Raw genomic sequence first — 24,294 nt, forward strand, 5'->3', positions numbered from 1 at the left:
CTCTAGCTTGAAAAGATCCATTTACACAAACTCCGACTCCGTGTTTTTCTGAGGGTTGTGACAAATAATAATCGAACTGCATACATATCACGTCATACCACTATCCACAGAGACAAGAAGCAGATTAATTTCATAAATGTAACAAGATTTATTTATCTTTTTTTTTCACGTGTGGACCTTTTTCTTTTTTTCTACGAAAGTTAGAAGACATAATACAATAACTAGCAGTAATTCTTAAATCTACAAAACTGACTTTCTTTCTGTACAAATATAGGGTATCATTGCATGCTTGCACTTGCGCGTTTGAACTTTATGCAACCCTTATGGAACGCTCGTTGTCTTTTTGCATTAACAAACATCACACTAAAATGGTAATTAAGCAAGCATACCACTTTCTGTACTCTGATGAGTACAACATGAAGAAAACAAAATTTTGAGGACAAAGTAATATCATCCAATAATATTTAACAGGAGTTGTAATAATCACAACATCCAATCATTCTGTTGAAGTAAAACTTTTGATGAATGTTTTATAGTCCATCACTTGTCCTTCTCCTTCACCCTGTGACATATCAATAAATTCTTGAAGGTTCATTGTGCTCTCTATGAAATAAAAAAATCAGTCACATTCAGTCTCAAATTCAGAGGTTAAAGTGAACATTTGATAAACAATTCCCTGGCGGGCACTTGATATGTTAGCTGATATAAATGTCTGCAGCTAAGAGATTGTCCAAAAATGAATATTTAAAGAGACTATGAACTGTGGAAAGAAAGCCAGAAAGAGTTTTGTTTTATTTTATAACCTCCCAATAATAATAATATTGCCCACAAATGGTTGGTAAAAAAGCCATTGTGATCAGATGGCAGATGATTGTTTGCAACCAGCTCTTAAATGTCACTATCAATGAACTATAAAAACAAGTTTATTTTTCTTCCATGAAAAATAATATAGATGAAAAGATAAAACTCTTGAGCAAGCTTTCCACAGCTGACTTTGTTTTTTTTTGATGGAAGGAAATATCAGAGTGTGCGGGGTGATCATGTGATTACTGTACAGTTATTTTACATGATGCAAAGAAGCCAAAAACATTGTGTGAAAATTAATGGTTGTATTGTAATACATAATACATGGAACATATAAGCATCATTTACCCCCCTATTCACCAACTATGAGTGGAGAAATGTTACTGTATAATTTTCATCCTGGTCACTGGTGATTACCAGAGCAACTGCATTTCCATTAATTTTATAGAACATAAAAAAAAATCTGCATGCAGCAGCTTATTTGAAACTAAGTCCTTCAGTTTAATAACCTGGCTTTCACCAATCTTGTGATTATAATAAAGTTACTTGCATTTATTTCAAAAGGATGATACAAAAGTGTGTTGAGGAGGAATACTACATATGCAATCCTATTAAAAAATGAGTTATTAACAATTAAAATTATTCATTATTGAACATCCTTCTGGTAGCATTCTGGTTAAGCTGTTATTACTTACCTTCAGATCTGATAGGCGAGTATGGAGGAGGAGGTTTTACCCACTCTCCATTTGGTTTCTTCATATGAGACCGGTCTGAGGCAAATGTACTGAGAAATATCTCTGCTGGTATGACTCTAAATTTTCTATATTGAATGAAAGACAACTATTAAGTCTTCAAATGTAGTTTTATTTACAAGTTATAAAAGAGAACCCCTCTATAGCTTGTAGGTCCTACAAATCATATTCAACACCACTGTTACTATGACGGAACAATTGACATTCCACTTGCGTAAAAAGTGCACTCAAAACTTTCTTAGACCTTGCAAATAGCAGTAGCAAGTGGTGTCTAAATTGTTAGTTATGCTAATATTTGATCTTGGCTGACAAAACAAGTATGAAAAGCAAAATACGCTTGAAAGTCCACTTTCCCATATCAATTGCACATATATAACTATGGCTTCCAAAATTCACTGAGTTCATTGGTGTTATCCCCTCAAAAAACTTGTGAGGCCAAACCTTCCTGCAGGTGTGGAGGGCGTGGGGGGGGGGGGGGAGAAAGAGGGTGGAAAGAAGCAACAAAGTCTTCAGTTACAAAGGATCTAAGTAGCAGAGTTGTAAGTACACATATCTGCATCAGATATAGATGCATTCAACTACCCTTAACTCTTCCAAACTTTTTTCATACATCCTTATCTACATGTCCATGGCCTTTCAGTTTACAACATACAGCAACATAGCAGAGAGTACCTGTGAAAGTGTTTTTTAAGTTGTCTGTCATTTTGGATTGCCTGTTGGACATACTGTTCAAATGGACAAGGGAAAGGAAGAATGGAATCCAAGTCATATATCAAACACTTAGCATCCACCTGACGTAGTAGCAGCACATGGTAGTCCTGAAATAAAAAAAACTTGCTGATTTCAACCAAAACATAAAAGGTGGACTCTCTACTATTGTTTTTGTTTTAAAACTACATTTTAAATGACCTAAAAAGTTTTAAGCTCTCTTTTGGTTCAATGGTGAATAATCTACTTCTCTTTTCACAGCACATTGAAGTATCAATGTTCAAAGAGAAAACTCCCCCGATCTTTCCTCTAAGGGCTAGCATTTTAAAATCAAGCAAGAGAAATAAGAAATCATACCTTCATTTCAAATAATAATAAATTTAATTAATTTATTATTATACTATTAAAAGTATCAAACATTTGACCACTATCCTTTTTCATCCAAAAAATTGGGGCTAGAGAATTTAAAAAAAAAATCTCTCTTTTTCAGTTTATAAGAGAAGTTTGACCAAAAAGAAATCTTGCTTCATCATTCACAAAAATCCCTTACTTTGATTTGATCTCAGTAAGTGAGCACTTACTTTAATGATTTGATTTAGTGCCCTCTTTCCTATAAGCACCTTCTCTCTGATAAGCAACCCCCTAAAGTTGGTTTTTGTTGATAGGCGCTCCCTTCCTATTAGCACCCCTATTGAGTGAGCACCCTAATTCCAATCCCCCCCTTATCTGTTTCAGTAATAGAACTGTTAGAATAAAATTGTAGATGAACATTGAGATCAACTGTGGTTCATCATCCTTTGATTGCTCACTAAAAGCCTCACAACAAAAACGTGGTCCTTATCTCAGTCTCTCAACTAATAAGGCCTTGCAAATGCACAGTTCCTTCCAACAATGGGTTCTGTCTAAAAGATTTTGTAACAATTGCTTGGCTAGTCATTCTAGCAAGGAATGATGAGGGACAACAAGTATGTTTTTCAGTCTTTTTGATCCTCAGTCAAATAAACATAAAAGCTTTGTTTCAAATTCTACTGCTTCTCAGAAAAGAAATAAGCACCCTGTCCTGAAGAAGCACCCTGGTTCACAAAAGTGCCCTCCCTTGAAGTACCAAAAGTAAATAAGTGCTCTGAGCCCTAAAGAGAATCATTAAGGTGTCTTGTGTCACAAAGTTATTGACTTACCCAAACAACTGGAGCTAAAGGGTCCTTTGCAGATTTTTGCATCCATAAAGGAACCTAGTTGATTAACATATCACAGATGATTAACCACCCTTTTCAGTGAGCAAGTAAGCCTTTCTTAAATTTCTTATCATATAATATTTTACATTATATAAGAAGCTGTAAACTAACCTGTCTTTTCTCGTTAGATATGAACACTGAATAATATTCACTCAAGTTTTGCTCTTTTTCATCTCTTATCTGCTCACATAACTTCCAAACATTTTCTTCACTACAAAGAGGAGAAAATACATCAAATAAAGCATTACTTTGTTCACTCAGGGTTTTGTTTAACAGGCACAGAAGTCTAAATTTATTTTTTCTTCTCTTTCCTACCCCCTACTCCAATGTTGTTCAAAACAGAAAACCAAAAACCTGGCTTGCTTGAGGTCATGATTGTTCTGCAACATTGAATAGAAGGAATAGGGCTATTTATGAGGAGAAGAAAAGGTTGTCATGAATATGCAACTATCTCAGTCATATCCATGCCCTTAAGTTCATGCTATTTTGATCAAGTAACATCCAACTTGGGATCCTATATCTGAAAAGAGCAAACTAGATTAAGAAAGTATTTACAGAAAGGAAGGCAACTTTTACAATTCCAAATTTTCCTGATGTAAGATAAAAATTTAATTTCGAAACCTAGCACATAACAAAATCAAGGGTAATCCAACTAAACAGGCTTCAAAATCTCACAAAACAAAAACGACGTGCCTATGCCTATGCCTAGTTCAATTTCACCCTATAGTGCACAATAAAAAGACACGGATCAAACTCCTTTGAAACATGAACTTTTTTTTTAACTCAAACAGTTTTCGATTGTCTTTTACTAGCGTACACGGGAAAACCCCGCGAAAATACTTACAATTTCACGCGCAAAAAATAGATCAGAGGGGGAAATGACACGGAGTGCAAACATTAAGTTATGCAGGTATTTCATAAACACGATATGCAAATAAAAGGAGGAGATAAAGGTTTTAATATTCTTATGAGAATTTCGCTATTACCTGTGTACTGTACAATTCAATGACAGAAACCTTGGTAGGTTCTAATACGTGATTTGTTGCTGATGAAATTATTTCTTTAGTTTTGATACTACTAACTCCCCCCCAAAAAAGATAAATGCTTTATCAGAAAGGTATTTATGATCCAACGTACCAATAACAGCTCGTGTAGACACAAGTTGATGGCGAGATTTCCCCTTTTACTTCAAGCGAAGTTTTAGCCTGCATGGCCATCCAAAACAACAATATGATCTTTTGATACCCACAACGAGGCTGCTGGTTACATCCGCTGAACTACAATATTAAGTGTTCAGAGCAAATATGGCGGACGCTAGGAAAGTATTTGTCACTGTGGGAACAACGAGTTTTGATCGCTTAATTGAAACAGTCTCTAGCAAAGCATTTCTTGAGGTACCTAAGATAGCCATTATTGAATATGCTGCTGCTACTTTTTTTCTGCTGATGATCGCGAGATTTGCCTTGCAACTTACGATACTAATTTACACATTGAACTGGCAGTTCTGTACTTAAAACGAGAGACACCTATTATGGACAGAAGACTCGCTTGATGATTCGATAATTTAGGCTGGAGCTGGCCCTTTTGAACCAGTATGAAACTACGATTCACTACTTTGAAATAGCGATCGTAACTTGGAACAGAAGAATGACTGCTCTAAACCGGGAATCAAGTTTCCCGCAGATTGAGGATAATTTTTATATATTATTTCTCAGCTTTAAAAAAACAGTTCTTGTCCTATTTTACATTCACAGCTGTTTGAAAAACTAGGCTATGGTTCTGTCGTTCTACAAATAGGAAGAGGTGTTTTTGAACCAGATATCATAGATAAGAAGAATTTATCAATGCAATACTACCGATATAAAGATTCAATAGCAGAAGATATACAAAGCGCTTCACTTGTGATCAGTCATGCTGGTAAGTTCAACTTTAACTAGTTATTAACAGACTTTTAAAGAACTAGTATGCTCATAATGGCTGACACTGAGCGACCATTTGCTATGGTCGCCACCAGCTTACAAGTAAAACCTTGTGAAAACTGTGAGCTACGGATTATTTAGTCAAGTACAATACAATAGAGGTAAATGGATTGTGAGATGTAATTTCTGTCTATAATTTTCTGTGGATTCTATTCATAAATGGCTTGGAAGTAAACCTAATCATGCAAACATCCAGAAATGAGAAGACTTGTCAAGCTCAATTAATTGACAAAAAACAACAAAGCAAAATAAACAAGAACACTTACAAGACGAATGTGACCAAACCAAAGACGAAAAACACGAATCCCAGAGCTAGATATGTAACAATAATTTTCGCAAACTACACAACTAACCAAATAAATTACGCGCAAACAATATATATACGATATGCAAATAAATATAACAAGTACAAAACTGGTAACTGACAAAGGCCACTAATGAAAACAAGAAAATAAACACCAACACTAACAAAAAATGATAATACAAATTCTTGCGCCTACACTTCTACCTTGCTACCCAGCCTCATTGATGCTTACAACATACTTTATTAATTTTGTTATCATCTTAAGGGGCTGGAAGTGTTTTAGAAACTTTACAAGCAGGCCGACCACTAATTGTTGTAATAAATGAACTTCTGATGGATAATCACCAGTTGGAGTTAGCAAGTCAACTTGCTGAAGATGGTCATTTATCTTATGCTACCTGTGGGTATGTTATTTCTTCTTTCATGATTTGGTCAGCCAGTTTTTCGGCAGAGAACAGATCCTTATGATTACAATTAGAAGTAGATAGATTGATAAATGTGGTAAATTTCTTGCTCAGTCAAGGAACAAAGAAAGATATTGAATTCAAATGTCTTTGTTGGGACCAAAAAGCCCCTAGTTTTGAGCTACAGAACTTCTAATCTCTTGGTAAGGTGCTCTACCAACATAGGCATTACAGAAAGCGCATTTGTGGACTACATAAGGTCATATTGATACAACATATTGGTTCACCCATGACAATCAGCCAAATGAAACACATCCTGGGTTGTCCAGAACAGGTACTAAGGAAGATATAACTTTCTGTTTACAAAAACTTTTTTAGGAAAATTCCTTGTAAATTTTGTGAAAAGTTCATTTTTATTAAAAATATTTTATATTTTGGTCTACAGCACTCTAGAATCGATCATTAGAGAACAGAATTTTTCCAAACTGAAGCATTTTCCTTCTGGCAAACCTGAATTGTTTTCGATGTTCTTGGACAAGGTCATGGGATTTGATGATTCCTGACAAAGTGCTTCCATGGAAAATACCCAGTGGCACTGTGAAAACCAATCAATGGTTTCTCTAGGAATTGATGCTTGTAATGATTGAATCAGTTGTGAGTTGTTGTCCATTGCCACTTGAAGGAATTGAAGAAAATGTTCAACAATTTTTAAAAACATGTTTTGACAGGTCCTCTTTCATCTTCAGTTCTGATTGATACAAAATACAAAGTTGAATTTAAAGTGTATAACAAAATGCTTATTGGAAAAAACACAATAGAAACAAAACAATGTAACTATACAATTACAAGGAAAGTTTGAAATTAACATGATAAAGTTGATAATTAAGTGTAGGTTGCTCTCATTCAACTTTGTACTTTGTATAAATCAGAACTGAAGATGGCAGAAGAACTGTCAAAACGCATTTTAAAAATTGTTGTTTATTTTCTTAAATTTGTGACATATCTGCTGCTTTCCAGACCACTTGAAGGAACATTTGAAAATCACACCAATTTCCTTAAACGTTTTTTAATGTCATAAAATACAGAATATAACTAGGAGTGATAAGCTGATAAGGTATTATGATATTCATGACAAAAAGCTGTAAAGGTACTGTGTTTAATAACATAGCTCAAGGATATTACATAGTGGAATGGAAAAGACAAGGGTTGTCTCGTTGAGAAGGAAAAGCATTGAGCTTATTTGACAAATGAGCCTAAAATGGTCTGATAAGAAGCAAGTTTATTACTGATCCCAATCTGTTTGTGTTTTCCAGTTTTGTGTGGTGTATGATGGTAAATTTTGCATTTACTATTGACACAGTTACAAATGATGCTTTTTTTTGTAAAGCTGCTTTGGACAGAGAGAGATGTATACTTTCAGATAAAATGTGTGTCATGGTTACAGTTCTTACAGTAAACTACACCCACCTGGGGATTTCCTTGTTTTGCTCAGTCCCCTCACTTCACTGGGTGGTGGTGAGGCTGGGGACCGGTCATTATTTTTTGGGTTCAACATTAACTTCACAAACACACACTTTGAGTGGAGCTACTGCATTTAATGATTATACAAGTAGGATATCAACATATTCTTGACCAAACTTTGTTACACGATTTCTGATATTAACTAAACCTCTGCAATTCTAAGAGTTAGGAAACGTTTACGTATCCGTTCATATCTAATTGCGCAGATAACCCAAACCAAAGACTACGCACGTGAACAGAATGAGAATGCTGACTTGAACTCCTGCGGATGAGTTACAGAGGTCTTCAGTGCAGCACTTCATGTGACATTTGACATTTTTAACCCCAGAAGATTTTATGTTTTTACACATTAGATCATTCTGGTCTGTACACTGCGCGGCAGTAGTGCAGCCTTTTCCGTAAGTCTTGACTGTTTGTGAATTGATATCATAGAAGATTTCTCCTCTGTAGCATCGATCAAATCCAGAAGTGCAGTCCACTTTTTCGTTTTCAGAGCAGTCATCAAACGACTCAGAGCTGGCACAGTTGTAGCATCTCAGCCCAAAAACTGTATCAAACAAATGAAATCAAGAAGGATCAATACGTATCTCAGCGTTATTGGGGGAGAAAGGGAAACGTTTTTCCCCTAGCCAATGTCAATTAATCTTGTTCACAAAGTAACGAATGAAGAACAGGGAATGATGAATGGAAAGTAAAGGGTTATTTCATGCTGTTTGTTTGACAGAGGACGACCACAAACTTTAAAACGCCCGTATAGAGTTGTCGCTCTGCTTTTTAAACCTTATTTTTCATAGGCGCTCTCGTTGCCATCGCCAGCTTGTTTGGTTTAGTTTCCTGAGTATTTAAACAATGATTTTCAAATTTTTTTTGTGACTGGCGCGTAGATGATGTTATGGGACCAAAGCTTTAAGTCGACATTCACATCCTAGAATTATAAAGGATGTTTGCAACATTAACCTGACTTAAATGACCAGCCCCCCCCCCCCCCCTTAAATAAATCTTCCAATTGATTTGTGAAACAGATTTGATTATTGCAGCGTTGTTTTTAAGGCAACTGCGGCATCGGCCTATGTGAAAAACTACCGACTGAACTCCAAAACCGCGCAGCCCTGATTTTATTATATGCACTGAAGCAATGAGGACGATATTGACGAGTTGTTTCAGGCACTCAGCGGGCGAAAACCAAGAGATTACAAACAATTTATGATCTCTTGCGAAAACTTACTCATCAAAGACTAGTAGCCATATCTATTATGATGTGCAAACCTCTATATGGATTTACCCCTGAATATCTTCAGTCTCGACTTATACACCGAAATGATATAACTTCGTACTGAGTGAGGAATTCCAAGAAAAAATTGGCTGTTCTACCATCCCCAACTATTCAGAGAGAACTTTTTCCTATAGAGGTGCTATGTTGTGGAACAGCCTTTCTCATGAACTCCAATCAACAGTTTCCTCTAAAGGCGGCGAATTTAGAAGTAAAGTGCGTCATTGTAGCTATGAATGAGACACGATATCCTTGAATTAGCATCTTAATAAGAAACTGCCAAAAAAAAGCAATTACTTAAAGTTTATTTAGAAAGACTTCTTTAATTGCAAACTGATTAAATTTAATGTTACACAATTGCAAGTTTTTTTCCAACTTGATTAACAACATTGACCCGCCACCTCAGAGAAGAATTACCCGAGCGTATTTGCTGCTTGATTCAGTGTGAAAAGCATGCTTACTTAGTTTTACATATTGATGACAAGCTCACATACTAAAGATCAGAGTTAACACCAACAATAATAAAAGCAAACCCTTCCCTTCCCTCGATTTCCTTTCAAACGTGCTCCGAAGCATGTTTCGGACTAAGGCCATGTATCCCTTGTGTTTACGTTCCAAATCTTGACATGTTAAACTACCCAACGTTTTAAAATGCTTTTTTCACCGGGCATTTACTGTAATTTAAGCAGACTCCACATTGACAACGATGCCAAAATCCTGTACTGTTAAACTAATTCAACCGCATAGCCTCAAGTTCTAAAAACACCTTTACCACATAGGATAACTAACACCGACTAAGTCTTTTTCCCGTCCACTATATTTTCAATTTAAAATGAAAATATGTTTAAAACTAGTTATAGTTCTCACTAGAGCTGCCCCCGCCCTACAGTACCATTTTCTATTGTTTTTTTTTTTTTTGAGTTGGGCTTGTTGTTTACAGTTGTGTAATTTTTCTGTTATGTTGTTACGGAATTGCGGCTCAGTACTTTGGTTTTAATAATTTTGGATCTCAAAATACTACAAGTGTACAAAATGTAGTTTTGGGAAGTGCTTGGGATGTTTTTTTTTGCTGTGTGGTTCAACTTAGGATTTGTTTGTTCTTCACGATCAAGAAGAAGCAGAATGTAGGGACTTGGGTGAGTTTTGACATTGGAATGTTATAGGTGGCAGACTTGCCTCTGACAAATCCAGAAATTGCCGAGTCTTTCGGCTTTGTGCAATAAGCTTGATTTGCGGCTGACAAATCGGAGTTAACTGAGTCTTTCGGTCAAAATGCTAAACTTACACCGTCTTCTGAGCATCGGTGAAATTATTTCTGTATTAACTTCTGTATAACACAAATGAAACTCTATAACTCTGAGAATAATCCAACATCAAAGCAAACGAGTTAGAAGCTCAACTTTTTCATGTATTTGATATCTGGTTATACTTTAATTATGCTGCAAGTTCTTTGCTTTAAGTTCTCACGTTAGCTGACTGAGCTGTGGACCCTCCGTCGCCTTCGATCGAGACTTTACACAACTGTTTCTCTTTTGACGGATTTTGATCACCTTTTAAACTCAAAACTACCTTTAATTGTTAGAAAGATGCTATACACACTTACCGTTGGACTTGGAAACGCTTCTCGACGCTTTTCAGGGACGCTTAACTCGAAATCTCGACAAGTACAAAGCTTGTATCAAAGACGCCGATCCCAATAGTACTCGCGCGCGTTTTTGCTGGCCGCCCATGACCATTTGCGGGAAAAACGTTGATACCTTGCGGCCGTGCAAGCGATCAAATCGAGATTTTTTCTGGTTACGATCTGCCGAAAATACCTACATTTTCTCTTCTCCAGTCTTCCTCTATATTACGCGGGGAGTCCTAAGGTGCCTCCTCGGGTTTTTGGCCCTCTGGGGCCAAAAACCCTGCGGGGGCAAATATATGTAAGAGCCAGTTATTCAACTTACCAACCGAGAATGTAGTGAGCAAAAGCAAAACTATCTGTTTTACTTTGTCCATGACTAACACACTTTTGGACGCTTGTGCTTCACTCTGTTCCCGGTCACTATGCTTGCCAACACAAAAATAACAACGGCTTTATTGGTCGATTTTTCCCAGACAAGGAGAGTGTAATCTTTTTTTAATAAAACACGATAGTGAGAATTAAGTGTAGTATAAACTTTGTTGACGTAAAGCTGGACAGTTCTTGCTTTTCAAAAACAACCAAAGTGAACAAAAACAAAAGGACACCAGAAATTGAATTAAATTTCCACGCGCACTAACTCTTTAAAATTCAATAGATACATGAGCTCAGTCAGGTTGGTAATTCTTAAGTGACATTATCCCCGACGTAATGGTTCTTAGATTCTCGTTATTTCTATACAAAAGGGAAGAAGTGAACCTACTATGTACAATATTACTTGATACTTAGAGTAGTTTGTTAAAATGAGGTACAAGAAGAAGCAAACCTCCGTCAACTCTACTGACACGACAACAAGTCATCCTGCGATCAGAAATATGAATAATTAAAAAAGATATGATTTCTATACATATCTTCTCTACTCAGTTCTACGCTATATCTCAGAAATGCCACACTGGGCAAACAATTTGTAAAGTTCATTTTCTAAAGCTTCATTCGTTCCTTTAAGTCCTTCAACAACTTTATGTGCCCACAGGAAGTACTCATCAACTCTTTCTTGTGTCCAGCCTTCTGGGGTGACACGATTGAGATCTCTCAAATTAAAGAGTTTATCTCCAAGCTTAACAAGTTTCGCCTTGTGACTAAAAAGAAAATAAAGTAAAGAAAAATAACAGTTAATTGCGACTATAGTTACAGCTGTTCCAGTTAAATCATGGTTTATGCTAATAAATTCAGCTGTTGCCGCTTCTTTGGTTGGGTAAGTGAGAGTTTGGAGCAGAGCTAAACGCCGGCACAGAACAATACAACTTTTCAAGATTCACTTTAGACGGTTGAGGTTGGACATAAAGAGTATGGAAATGCTATTGCTGTACTTTTAACTTAAAATGAAAGGTGACCATTGTCTTAATTCTGCTGTTGTTACACAAAGTTTTGATAATTGGAGCAGATTTAAGTATTTTCACAGTTGTGATGGAAAAAGGACTGAAACAAACCGATTTTGAACCAAATTTATTGTAACATAGAAAACAGAAAATCTAAAAAACCAGAAAATATCAAATCAATTTACAGGTTAATACATGTATTTTGAGGAAAATAAACAAGATAAGGTTTAAAAAAATTATGAAAAAGAGAGACAGAGTATTCTCATTGGAATAATTGAAGAGTTTAAAGAGTTTGAAGAGTTTCTCTCCAAGCTTAACAAGTTTCACCTTGTGACTAAAAAGGAAATAAAGTGAAGAAAAATAGCAGTTAATTGCAACTATAGTTACAGCTGTTCCAGTTAAATCATGGTTTATGCTAATAAGTATCAGCTGTTGCTGCTTCTGTGGTTGGGTAAGTAAGAGTTTGGAGCAGAGCTAAATGCCAGCACTGAACAATACAACTTTTCAAGATTCACTTTATAAGGTTGAGATTGGACATAAAGAGTATGGAAATGCTATTGCTGTACTTTTAACTTAAAATGAAAGGTGGCCATTGTCTTAATTCTGCTGTTGTTACACAAAGTTTTGATAATTGGAGCAGATTTAAGTATTTTCACAGTTGTGAAAATTTAATTTACAGGTCAATACATGTATTTTGAGGAAAATAAACAAGATAAGGTTTAAAAAAATTATAAAAAAGCAAGACAGAGTGTTCTCATTGGACCCCCCCCCCCAGCATTTCTCCCCATTCCCCTTCCAGACAAATGTGACCACTCAGATTATAAAAATATGTTTGCCCAGGAACATCTACTGGCCTTTTTAGAGAGATAACTGCATTGTACCCTGAAAAATTATAGAGAAATATCAGACATACAATATAAGCCATCCATCAATCTGTGCCTTCAACAGGGAGGCATCTGCCACACACTTTACATGCCACTTTTTATTTACAGAGAGCTACTACATGTCAGTATGCTTGACAAGTGACATGGTGTTAAAATGTTTAAACCTAAAATGTGTCTAATGTGGTTATAAAAATTTTCCAACGTCACAAAGGACTGCAATAAAATTTACCAGGAACCTATATGCTTAAGGTTAGTCACTAGAAAAGGAAATGCTTCTTATGAATGACTAAATATAAAAAAATCATTTATATGAACTGTGGATTGATAAATAGACTAAAGAATGATCTTTGCAGTAGTAAACACTACTTAAGCTGTGATGAAATAAGGCCCAAAAAAAATTCAGGTTTTTATAGGATTTGAACCCATGACCTCTGTGATACCGGTGCAGTGCTCTACCAACTGAGCTAACAAGCCAACTGGGAGCTGGTCATTTTGCTGGTTCATAATAAACCTGTGAAGTGCTGAATGAATGACTGTGATGATATGAACATCATACATATGAACTGTGGATTATTAAATGAATTTGAGAGTGATTTTTCAGTAATGAACACTACTCAAGAAGTAGTTTAAATAAGGCCTTAAAAAATTCAGGCCTGTACAGGATTTGAACCTATAAACTCTGCAATACTGGTGCAGTATTATCCAATTGTAACACCTGTAATCATTGTCAAGATTTTCACTTTGTTTTCTGTAATATTGGCTGCTCACAGGAAGAAGTCCCTTACTTAAAAGGAAATTCTTTAAAACTACATTCTGTTGAAAAAAGAATGTGAAAAATGATCTGTTAATCACTAAAAGTAAACTTGATCCCTGTGCTAACCTGGAAGTCTTTGCATGGACAATCTGCAGCTGTTTTCGTTCCAATTTGGGAAGTCTCTTATCATCAGTTACTTCACTAACAATATGCCGTACTTCTGGTCCAAATTTTGACTCCACTTCATCAAAAGTAGTGTTAGTATCTTCAACAGTATCATGAAGAATAGCTGCCTTCATTGACAAAAAAACAAAACAAAAAGAAAGGTAGTGTGATAAAAATTTGTTGTTTAAAAATATTCAAAGAATGTGTAACTTGGAGAAAAGTTTTAATAATTATCTGAGCAGCACTGGATTGGAAAGTGAAAGGACTAATGTGGGGGAGGTGGTGGTGAGAATGGCAAAATAGTTAGGATGAGGGGGAAAAGAGAGAGGTCCATACACTTTTATTATGCCCTGGAAAATACTCCATCATTTCCTTATTTACCCCATACTTTGTCAATCTTAGTATGCAAGCTATTCAGTCTAAATCTTCTCTAGCAAGGTCTTGCATACAGTCATGCATGTAAATGGCACCTTACAAGTACTTCACCAAACTACACAAGTAATATGTTGCTCAACAAGATGGGGTGTTGGAACTCCTGGTACATAAGAGGGTTTTCATCTTAGAGATGTTCCAATATCCAATAATTTTCCAATTATTGATTCTGACCATTTGTAATTGTTTAAATCATAGAAATTCCTCAAAAAAATGTCAACTATCAAAACATTCCAAAGTTGTATTATCAGGCTGTTATATTGCATGTAACATGTTTAATGATGTTTATTGTTTTGTTAACTTGAGTCATATTTTGAAAACAATTTTCCACTGTTTTAACAAACGGAAAAAAAGTCACTTGTTTTTACTTGATAATTTTGATTTTAAGACAAACCATGACCCATGGAAAGATATAAAAGAAATATTTCTAAGTTGATTTAAAAAGATGGTATGCTACCTCCTCTATCAGAGAGGAGCTCACCGTCAGTTCCTTTCACTCGGCTCTCAAATATACCTGGGAAGTTTCCGACACATCTTTGGCTTTTCTAGGCATCAAAATTTCAACTGATGGCAACGGTCTATGCACTAGTGTTTGCTACAAACCTACAGACTCACATTGTTACTTGTTGTATTCATTTTCGTGCTCATCACATGTCAAGAATTCCATACCTTTTTCGCAGTTTCTCAGACTTTGTCGTTTATGTAATGACGACTCTGATTTTAGTAAAATTTTGAGTTCAGATTCCTTCTAAAAAAAGAAGTTGAGACACGAAGAGCAGACACCAACCCAAGACAGACCCTGGTATATAAGGGAGTATGGACTAAAGAGATACGATTTTTTAAAAGGAATATGAATTCAGGCACCTGCTCCATATAATGACTTCTCTGCCTTTCCCCGTTTCCACCCACCGAGGGGTCGGACTTCTCGTATAAAAAATGTAATAGCCATCACTTATCAGCAATTGAATAACACTTTCGTAGAAACGAGAGCCGATATATGCAGTTTTTATCTCTAAGGTTCACACAGAATTGGTGGGTAGTGAAAACATTAACCGATGGTACATAAAGATTTCGCTGTGCGAAGACTGTGCTCCTCACCTGAAGTACATCTGTGTCATAAACACCTCCCTCTTTCAAGAGAATGTAAGCTACTCCGATGGGATGATTAATGTATGGTGTTTTCTCTGGGTCTTTTCGTCGTTGATCTTTATGTTTTGTGGCGGCAAAATGAATCGCTTCGAGGATTTGGCCAACTATTCGGTCAACTGGTTCTAAGCTGCTACAACCATCGGCCATATTTTTATTGTATTTGTGTCCAGGCTACTTCGGACTCAAGTTTTGCGCGGAGCGGCTCTCTTTGGGATTTAGGATTTTGTTGAATTATGATTGATGGACATTTCATAGCTGATAATTTTCTCAAAAGGAAATCACAAGATTGAAAACTTTTTGGCTTATCCATAACTTAATGATCTCTTTCTGTATAATCACTGAAATTTGAGGAATTCATCCACCTGGCAGCGTCAAAATGAAAATATCAGCTGTAAAATTGCCATCCACTGTGTTTGTAAATAACAAAAATGTATCCTCCAGCACATTGAAAACATCCGGATTTGGATTCAAATTCTTCTAACACCTAACTCCTGGAAACTTTATATAATAAAAAAGCTAGCAGCAAATATAACTTAGGGTAATATAAAATCAGATGTCCTTGAAGCATTCCAAACTTTTTATTAAAGGCGATTATTGTCATGAGTCTAGCAATGGTTTACACGACCCTAAAAATGACATCTTCCCACAATCTAACGAACGATATTAACACGTAATCCCATGATTTTCTCGTGCAATTTGGAATAAACAAACACTTGTTAATTTTTTAAAAGACCACAAATTGCACGAGCCCTAGGGCTTGTGCAATTTTGTTAGTCTTTGAAAACATTTACTCGTGCTTATCATTATTCCAAATTGGACTCGAAATCATGTTATTACCTATACAAAAATGATAATAGCGCGCGGACGAGAAGATCAATAGAAGATTCTTGGCCCTTTGAAGCCGATTCCCCCTATCACCAAAATTCTCTCATAAACCATCTGGTAAAAACAAGAGAACATTTACGTCTCTTCGATTTGCGTGCAACTTTCGTCCCCATAAAAACTACTGCATTAACGTAGTGTTTTCTTGTTATGCATCAAGTATCCAGCCTGAGGGCAGCGCAATGAGATTTCTTTGTTTCATTTTTCAGTTAGCTCACGGTTTCTTGTCTGTTCGTTTTTTTTTTTTTTTTTGTTTTGTTTTTTTTTGTTCGTTTGTTTGTCCGTTGTTAGTTTGTATTTTTGTTTGTTCGTTTGTTTGTTTGTTCCTTCTTTTGTTCGTTCGTTCGTTTTGGTTTGTTCGTTTTTTTCGTTCTTTTTTTCGTTTGTTCGATTTTTTCGTTCTTTTTTTCGTTTGTTCGATTTTTCGTTTGTAGGTTTTAGTTTGTTCGTTTTTTCGTTTGTTCATCTTTAGGTTGATTTATTTAGAATCTTTTCTATGTGTCGTTCGATCGGTATTTAGTTACAAAAAAAAACAGCTGAAACCTCAGTTGACAATCAGATGTGAAAGCGGATTAGGTAAGATGAATCCACACAGGACCACAAACAGGCATGCGTTATAACAATTTTAATCACTTAAATAGATTTAGATTTAAATTCTTAAATGCATTTTATTTACATGAACCGTCACTGATAAATAAAGGCTCCCTGTAAACTGAGGCGGTGATAGTAATCAAATACTTTTATGATAATAAAGAGAGATTTCTGGAAAAAAAAAAAACTCACCGCTTTGATATCGGTGGGAAATGTCTTGGAGGGTACTGCTTTGTTTGGTTATAGTTGTTAATAATTCATGATCCTTGTATTCTCTACCTGCAGCTTTTATCACTATAATAAAATAGGATGTGATTCTTCTATTCAAGCATCATACAGAATCTGTCCAGAAACAAGTAACAGGAACTTTAAAGAGCAAACAACAGTGATAATAATTCATTCTTTCTCCGATTTATTGGATGTTTGGATGTGTACAAACACATGATCACGCTAAGCCGAGTCTCTGCCACTAGACTGATATGCTGATTTGAACAATTTTTCACGCGTTTAACGCCCGGTGACATTAGCGGACTTTTCATCAGAAGAAAACCGTAAGATGTAAGGAACAAAATACGCTAATTATTGAAATATTCATCAAATTAGTAAGAGTAGTTGTTTATCCTTATTTTGACATCTGTCGTGAATAATTTAAGCACACAAACGGTACACTGTAGTTGATATTGTTAAGCCTTGTGTATTCACTAGCCTATAATATCATTACTGTATGCTCTTAGAACGTGAAATGTTTGAATGGTTGTAGCCGGCGCTTCAGTTGCCGAATGCAGAATGGATTCAGTGAGATTTTTAGCCGTTTTTATCGGATTTGCGTGGATGTTCTATAAAGGTGAGTCCCCATATTTCAAACAAATGATTACTTCTAATGCAGCCTCAAGTTTTATGTTCATGATCAATTTAACGTTGAACTTCGAAAGTAACGACAATTTGTTTGCTGCTTCAGGTATGTAAAATAACAATTTTTACGAAAGGATTTCAAATTTTTAAATCAGAAACACAGGTAATACACACATCACATGTCGGTGTTTTGCTTCTGTTTAATAATGTAAGAAGAGTGGAAGACATAACTTCTCGTAAACTTGCCTAGAAACACAAAATTTAAACAAGATATTTCATTCAAGAATATCACTCAGTTCTTTCCTTCAGAAGCCCTTTTTTTCAAAACACAATTTTTTTCTCTAATAAATGAAACGTTAGTATTCAGTCATGTTCTTTAAGAGGTGTGTTGTTTTGTCGAGAGACTTGAATGCAAAGTAGGATTATATGGGAAGGAAACATCACGCACATCAAGTCATTAACGATTAGGAATTTCTCAGTTTGTTATACGTCGGCGATGAGTTTGACTGTCAACGCTACGGGAAATAAGGAAATTGATTTTAAGAATTCCCCTGCATCAGTCAGAGTCTTCAACATGAAGCAGCTGGAACAGTCTTTCATCTCACAAAACAGTTATCGAAAAAATGCTAATACCCGATATTGTAAAACAACTCGACTCTGATTCAGCTTTTTTTTTTTACACAAAATGCAATTTTACAGATTTTTGTGGCAAGGTCGAAAATTGATGCACACGATGGTACTGATGGTACTAGATGATCATTTAAAACAAAAGTCATAGAGTCATAAGTAAAAATGAAACTGTAGGCTAGGCTTCTCGCATTCTAGACTAAATTCATTCCGCTAAAAACCTTACAAAATTCATCCAAATCGTGTTTCACATAAGTTCTTATATTCAACATAACGTTCTGCTGATATCTCTCCGACATATTAAGTTATTTAAGCCCTGGCAACAACTTTTTTAAGGAAAAGTGCTGACCGCTTTAAAGAAGAAATTATCATTAAATAGATCGTTGGACTCTATCCTAACTGATGGCGCCAAGAGCAACTGGCCGTTGTTCAAACCTGCGGGCGGATTTAGTTTACACTCCTTAGCTGAACAACCCGATATTCATCCACAAATGTTTCTTATAAAATAAATATGATTTATAATCAAAAGGAAGAAGAAAGAAAAAGCGGTATACTGTCCATTATGTTTCGGCTTTATTTTTCTTAAAGCGGAAAAGAGGTTGCTCAGCAAATTTAAAACACAAACTACACGTCTTATCTGCCAAGCTGAACTAAAATAAAGTAGCCGAGAAGAAATACAATAATGTTTTCAAACGTCGAATCAAATCCAGCAGCATCAAACTCGAATCGATTCTGAGTACTACAAGGTCAGCGGGAGAACCTCGACTAATTTCATTATGAATGCAGTTCAGAAGGACTGAGAAGCCAAGTCACGGCGCATTTCAATGCCCGCCGTGCCAAGTGATCCACAGGAATGCTAGATATTAAACTTAAAAATGACAAAAGGCAGTAAAACTCTCGTGGAAATGTTCAGTGAAGTTCAGAAAGGTTTAGCCGGCTGTTTCCTGTCTTCGTGGGAGTTCAGCGCTACCTTTTTCTCTCCGGTTCCCTTCGCCTGCACGCAAGCTTTTCTTTAAAAGTGCATGCAGTGAGTCGCCAGAGATTTTAAAACTTGGAGGTAAATTCAGATAGCTCCAGAGAAAATATACACCGTTTGTATGACGATGCCCGTATCTTTCTTGAAGAATGGTTAGTAAGACAATTGCTCGAAAGTCATCAAACTCACTCTTTGACCTGCTTCTTACGCTTCCGACAGTAGAACTGAATATCGAAAACCTCTAATTCCTTCCGTTTTGTAACTTATGTTGAAAACATTACGATATAATTACACTCAGCTATGAGACATCTCGTCACCATCTCTTCACTTAGTATGTCCTTAAAATCCATTGCAAAGCACTTCAGCCTTACAGAACTGCAATCACTTACTAATTTTTTGGAATTTATGCAAAACTTGCTGCATTGCATTTTCTCAATTGATTTTGAATAGTACCGCCAGTTGGCAAAATCAAAATGTTATGAGTTAACTCGCATGTAAAAGTTCACCTTAAATTCAACTTCATTCGAATAATTTATATTAGTAGTACGTTATGATATCTCGTCATTGAAAAATAAGGCAAACTTCATGGCCTACCAAAAACGTTTTAGAGTCGCTCTCTTGAGATGATAACATACATTAGATCATATATGATAATTACTATCATAGTATCGATGACTTTATTCAATCGGTGCGTGCAGAAAGCACCATACACACCACCACACAGCTGTGTGTTTTACACTTATTTATCAGTCATATAGCTTCATAGACATTATAGGTCATATAGTTTTCGAAACTGCTTATAAAAACTAGCTTATACCAGTGTGCAGGACGCGTGTAACATGTGAACATCGTAATGGCACAGCTCACTGCCGAGCCCCTGTAGCTTAGTGGTAGAGTATCGGAAGCGCAGAATGCGAATGTCTAAGCCGGCTCTATTTTTCATGGGGAATCAGATTTTTTTCTTTGCCCACGCTCTTGACAAGACGGAAAAAAAAACGTCTTTCCCTAAAAATTATTTTGTTCGATAAAATTTTGTGCAAAATTAAAATTGCCATTTTCATAAACTAATTAAGAAGAAAATATTTTAATAATATTGAAACCAACTTCAACTGGCAACAACCAGCTAATCTCTTTGTTAGTTCGTCCTAATGTTTTGTTTTCTTTTGTTTCTTTGTTTTTCTTTTCACAATTAGCCTTTGATAGAATTCCTTTGCTAAAGGATATGTTCAAAATTATTTGAACGTTCACTTTACCCGGGTAATTAATTATTTCTCAGCAGGAAACCGTGATTATTGTTTCCCTTTTGTGAATACTTTAAGATTCACTTTAGCCTTCCCTTCTTATTTGCGTGGTCTTGATCGTCTAGAAGTTAAAAACTTGCTTTGCTCCATATGGTGATAGCATCTGAATTTCACTGACTGTAATCTCCTTTGTCGCGCTTAATTGAAATGTTAAGTCAAACTAAAAGTAAGATTGAACGTCTGGTTCAGTTTTCAAAATGAAACCCAGTAAAATGTTTTATCTGACATGGCTCCTATTTAGCTAGCTGATCTGCTAAATTTGATGTGCCACACATCTGAACAGAGAAGAAACAATCAGATACTTTGTATCACTTGTAATTTTGTGTTGATTAATAATTAAGGAGAGTTGTCCATGTTACGTGTTCTGAGCGGCGGAATGAAACTAAAACTTTTGCTTCCAAATCTCATTTAAAACCGCTAATCCAATGGATGAAGTGGTACTGAAACTAAACAGAGTGCGTGAGATAGACAAAATACTGACGCTTTTACCGAGAATAGAAAAGAGTACGTACAAATATTTATCTTGATTGAAAAGTAGCTATGGAAACGCATAACATTTTTGCATAAGTAAGCCTCTTTTGAAACACGGTTTTAGCAGTACAAGGCAAATACGTACAGTTTAATCTAACGTGACAACACATGAAGCATGATTAATTGATGTTTCATGTAAGTGACAACTTTTAAAGATAATCGTCATGGTTGGCTGAGATACTATGATTAAACTGACGACGAAAAGGGTTAATTGAAACATTGTCAGTAACACCTGCAGCTGAATGCAAACATGTAGTCGGTCACAAACCTAAACTCAAAACTTCTACAAATGACGATTTTCAGCTCAAAATGAAGCTATGTCCTTTAGTTACGCTACTAATCTCATGGACGCTGGTTTTCTCCAAAGGTAGGAATATTTGTAAAGAGAGGTTACTTATTCTACAGGTATTTCACATGAAATATTGCTCTACGGAGAGAAAGAATCCCTTTGAACTAAACAGCTCATTCAGATCTTCTGTTTTGGCCACAAAACAAATCAACAGCTAAATCTTTATCAATAATGTCAGTGAAAATCACTCATCCAGTTTTCGGTAACGATTATATTTTTCAGCATCTGTCTGTCAGACTCGAGGAACATATGCGGTGATAATTCCTCAATCGAATGTTTTAAAACAAAAACATTCTTCCAGCGAAGCCGAATCGGCACACTGATATATAAACATTACACGTTGGGCAAATTACAGTATGATAGGCTTGCCATGTATAGCAATCCGCGAGTTAGTAAGTGTCATCTTGTCCTTTCCGTCGCTTTACATAGGCTAAATATCTCTTCACGGCAACCGCTAGCTTTAATAGAATTGTTATCCTGTTTGAGAAATGTCAGTGTAGATTTATTTATAGAGGCTAAACGTATTTCGTGGTAAGAACCAGCCACAGGTATTCAGAGCGATTTGATTCTTGTTTTGTCTGTAAAACCGAATTTTCCGAATAGATGTTGTTTTTACAAGAAAGGGACCACCAGGATTGAAAGTGTTTTTGTCATGTTATGCATGTAAAGCAAACGTATCGAGACTCAAATTGCCAGAAGGGAATAATTTATGTCCGACTGGCGTGTGCTAATGCGCATGTGCAATCATCGGATACTTAAACGAGCTCATGGTTACCTTGGTGGTCTAAATATAAATTTTTCATTAAAGATGTTTTTAAAAAACTCCTGTCGTGAAAAAAAGATTCAATTGATTGACAGAATATAATTTCAGTCACCTTTCGAATTAGCTTTGGTCGTATTCTTTTGGAACTTGTTTCACTTTCCTTTGTCCAAGTCTCGTGACAGGCCGAACAGCACCTTTTTTTCCTTCCACTACTCCAAATTTATAATTTTTCTTATTCATTTCTTATTTAATTCATCATCTTTCTGTATTAACACACACGAAGCTGTCTTTATTATTGATCCTAGCAGGATGAGGGACGAGTGTGAAACAAGAACTCGACAGTAGCTTGGTGCGCCACAGAGTTTCCTGTAGTACATGCAGTGATAAAGTATCAGGGCGTTTAGGATTCGACTAATCATGCATGGAAATTCACATGTCGTTCTTTGTCTACCGCTCGTAGCAAGACGAGTATCATCATTTCTCATTGCAGAAAATGTTGTCGAATAACTTGCCAAGTCTTTCGTCATTTCGCAACATTTTTGTTTAGAAAAAAAAGCTGAGGAAAACCGTATAATCGATGGTAATTAGGAAAGAAATAATACTTTGAGTTTTCATATGGCCAGTACATGTACGTAATCAAGAAAATAGATTTGTAAGCAGACAGAGAAAAGATCGTTATTTTCGTGAGACCTTGGGGCACTGAAAAACATCTAACCGAAAGCTGGGTGATAAAAAGCTTTATTTTATGTATGAGAATTATGATATCTTAAAAAGAAACTGTATAACCGGCTCAACGACTTGTTAAGAAAAATTTCTGGCGTGGCTTGCCATCGAAGGTTATGTAGACCATTTTCTGCCACTCGCAAACATATCGCAATCAATTTGTATCACAGCGTGTCGCTCCACGTTTTTTCCGATTTCCTTTGAACATATAGATTTCTCATCAACACTTTACATCCGCATTTTATATATTCCAAAGTAACCAGTTAGCTTGAAAAAGTCCTAAAGCGACTCACGAAAGTGTCGAAACACTGTACTTGATGAGCCTTTCCATGTCTTATTTTGCAGGCACCGGGCTGAATTGTCACATTTGTGACCCTTCGAAGTCATGGGATGAATGCAATGAGAAAAGCTCACAATACAAGTGCCCTGAGAAGATGCAGGTTTGCTACAAAACACACAGCGTGGAATTTAATAATGATGAAGAAGTTCATCGATATCGAAAAGGCTGTGGCACAGAGGTATTTTGTACAGGACAGGAATGCAAAGAAAAAGGTACATGGTGCGATGTACAATGCTGCAATACTGACGCTTGCAATGAGTCTACAGTTTGGAATGCTAACTGCAGGACATTCATTGTGCTTGCATTACTCACTGCCGTCCTACTTCTGTAATTTTAATCTTTCCTTGTGGAATCGCATAATTTTTACAAGCTCCAGAGATTGTACACACAACACATTGATCGCCACAGTTCAAAGGGCCTTTTATATTGTTCAGCCTGCATTGGATTAATATGCTGTAATGAACATGCTTACACATGGAGGAGGGCTTCCCCCACACATAGATATAACAAGCTACACGAGTCTCCTGATTAAAGAACCAAAACAATAACCGCGACGGAATTCCAAAATACTTCTTCAAAGGCCATACTTTATCAATCCGCAAATGTTAAACATAAAGTTGGAACGAACTTGGAGAGACTTAAGACATATCTCAAATTGTGTAAAGGAATAATTTGCTTCTGTCATGGTGTTTTTCCCTTATTTTCTTTTCTGAATTAAAATGGAATTCTCCATTGTTTTCAGGCAAACAGTTCTTACATTTAAAAATATTTTTTCTGGGAATTGAAGGTCGAAAAAATTGGTTTTTTTTTATTTTTACAATTACTTGCTCTCATAAACTCAATCTTTTTAAACCAGCTTCTCCCAATATTTTTTTGATAAACCGTTGGGACTTATGAGTTGACGTTTTGCTATAAGAAGTCAAAATAAAGTATTTGATTTCATCAGAACTGTTTCAATCCACTTGTTTGGTGTTGTACATTGCTCAGTTGTAGAT

General features: G+C 35.9%; 5 protein-coding genes across 8 annotated transcripts; 2 read left to right on the forward strand and 3 right to left on the reverse strand.

Moving 5' to 3' along the window:
• Nucleotides 1–128: 128 nt before the first annotated feature.
• LOC113685039 (protein N-terminal glutamine amidohydrolase) lies at nucleotides 129–4,751 on the reverse strand. Its single transcript, XM_027202489.2, has 6 exons — nucleotides 4,637–4,751; nucleotides 3,611–3,710; nucleotides 3,443–3,496; nucleotides 2,229–2,374; nucleotides 1,500–1,624; nucleotides 129–603 (listed from the first exon to the last, which is right to left on the reverse strand). The coding sequence occupies exons 1-6, from the start codon at nucleotides 4,714–4,716 to the stop codon at nucleotides 497–499; spliced, it is 612 nt and encodes a 203-aa protein (XP_027058290.2). The 5' UTR covers nucleotides 4,717–4,751; the 3' UTR covers nucleotides 129–496.
• Nucleotides 4,752–4,778: 27 nt separating this feature from the next.
• LOC113685037 (UDP-N-acetylglucosamine transferase subunit ALG13) lies at nucleotides 4,779–8,287 on the forward strand. Its single transcript, XM_027202487.2, has 4 exons — nucleotides 4,779–4,893; nucleotides 5,254–5,416; nucleotides 6,048–6,186; nucleotides 6,632–8,287. Exons 1-4 carry the CDS (start codon nucleotides 4,804–4,806, stop codon nucleotides 6,747–6,749), a joined length of 510 nt encoding a protein of 169 aa, XP_027058288.2. The 5' UTR covers nucleotides 4,779–4,803; the 3' UTR covers nucleotides 6,750–8,287.
• On the reverse strand, nucleotides 7,761–11,053 carry LOC149049415 (uncharacterized). Its single transcript, XM_089194487.1, has 2 exons — nucleotides 10,927–11,053; nucleotides 7,761–8,254 (listed from the first exon to the last, which is right to left on the reverse strand). The coding sequence occupies exons 1-2, from the start codon at nucleotides 10,976–10,978 to the stop codon at nucleotides 7,902–7,904; spliced, it is 405 nt and encodes a 134-aa protein (XP_089050613.1). The 5' UTR covers nucleotides 10,979–11,053; the 3' UTR covers nucleotides 7,761–7,901.
• Nucleotides 11,054–11,084: 31 nt separating this feature from the next.
• On the reverse strand, nucleotides 11,085–15,539 carry LOC149049416 (guanosine-3',5'-bis(diphosphate) 3'-pyrophosphohydrolase MESH1-like). The gene is made up of 3 exons (XM_089194452.1): nucleotides 15,314–15,539; nucleotides 13,745–13,911; nucleotides 11,085–11,740 (listed from the first exon to the last, which is right to left on the reverse strand). The coding sequence occupies exons 1-3, from the start codon at nucleotides 15,509–15,511 to the stop codon at nucleotides 11,533–11,535; spliced, it is 573 nt and encodes a 190-aa protein (XP_089050578.1). The 5' UTR covers nucleotides 15,512–15,539; the 3' UTR covers nucleotides 11,085–11,532.
• A 1,584-nt stretch (nucleotides 15,540–17,123) lies between these two features.
• LOC113685065 (uncharacterized) lies at nucleotides 17,124–24,244 on the forward strand. 4 transcript variants are annotated; one of them, XM_027202527.2, is made up of 3 exons: nucleotides 17,124–17,395; nucleotides 17,598–17,681; nucleotides 23,305–24,244. In XM_027202527.2, the coding sequence occupies exons 2-3, from the start codon at nucleotides 17,624–17,626 to the stop codon at nucleotides 23,628–23,630; spliced, it is 384 nt and encodes a 127-aa protein (XP_027058328.1). In that variant the 5' UTR covers nucleotides 17,124–17,395; nucleotides 17,598–17,623; the 3' UTR covers nucleotides 23,631–24,244. The 4 variants fall into 4 exon arrangements, with proteins under 4 accessions (XP_027058328.1, XP_027058326.1, XP_027058327.1 ...); XM_027202525.2 differs by having other exon boundaries at nucleotides 17,128–17,395; nucleotides 17,572–17,681; XM_027202524.2 differs by lacking the exons at nucleotides 17,124–17,395; nucleotides 17,598–17,681 and adding exons at nucleotides 21,155–21,491; nucleotides 21,696–21,865.
• Nucleotides 24,245–24,294: the final 50 nt, after the last annotated feature.

This window comes from Pocillopora damicornis, chromosome 2 (assembly GCF_964200805.1).
Source record: "Pocillopora damicornis chromosome 2, jaPocDami1.2, whole genome shotgun sequence".
Taxonomy (NCBI): domain Eukaryota; kingdom Metazoa; phylum Cnidaria; class Anthozoa; order Scleractinia; family Pocilloporidae; genus Pocillopora; species Pocillopora damicornis.

Bases quoted from the DNA above. Each gene is read 5' to 3' on its own strand.
- LOC113685039 (XM_027202489.2), bottom strand. From the start codon at position 4,716: ATGGCCATGCAGGCTAAAACTTCGCTTGAAGTAAAAGGGGAAATCTCG. The intron at 3,711-4,636 runs GTACGTTGGATC...TCCTCTTTGTAG, and splicing joins GTCTACACGAGCTGTTATTG to TGAAGAAAATGTTTGGAAGT. The intron at 604-1,499 runs GTAAGTAATAAC...TTTATTTCATAG, and splicing joins CTCGCCTATCAGATCTGAAG to AGAGCACAATGAACCTTCAA.
- LOC113685065 (XM_027202524.2), top strand. From the start codon at position 21,442: ATGTCCTTTAGTTACGCTACTAATCTCATGGACGCTGGTTTTCTCCAA. The intron at 21,492-21,695 runs GTAGGAATATTT...TATATTTTTCAG, and splicing joins GACGCTGGTTTTCTCCAAAG to CATCTGTCTGTCAGACTCGA. The intron at 21,866-23,304 runs GTAAGTGTCATC...CTTATTTTGCAG, and splicing joins GTATAGCAATCCGCGAGTTA to GCACCGGGCTGAATTGTCAC.
- LOC149049415 (XM_089194487.1), bottom strand. From the start codon at position 10,978: ATGGACAAAGTAAAACAGATAGTTTTGCTTTTGCTCACTACATTCTCG. The intron at 8,255-10,926 runs GTAAGTTGAATA...TGTTTGATACAG, and splicing joins GCTCACTACATTCTCGGTTG to TTTTTGGGCTGAGATGCTAC.
- LOC113685037 (XM_027202487.2), top strand. From the start codon at position 4,804: ATGGCGGACGCTAGGAAAGTATTTGTCACTGTGGGAACAACGAGTTTT. The intron at 4,894-5,253 runs GTACCTAAGATA...TTACATTCACAG, and splicing joins CTAGCAAAGCATTTCTTGAG to CTGTTTGAAAAACTAGGCTA. The intron at 5,417-6,047 runs GTAAGTTCAACT...TATCATCTTAAG, and splicing joins ACTTGTGATCAGTCATGCTG to GGGCTGGAAGTGTTTTAGAA.
- LOC149049416 (XM_089194452.1), bottom strand. From the start codon at position 15,511: ATGGCCGATGGTTGTAGCAGCTTAGAACCAGTTGACCGAATAGTTGGC. The intron at 13,912-15,313 runs GTGAGGAGCACA...TTGTCAATGAAG, and splicing joins ATGACACAGATGTACTTCAG to GCAGCTATTCTTCATGATAC. The intron at 11,741-13,744 runs GTTAGCACAGGG...TTTTCTTTTTAG, and splicing joins GTCCATGCAAAGACTTCCAG to TCACAAGGCGAAACTTGTTA.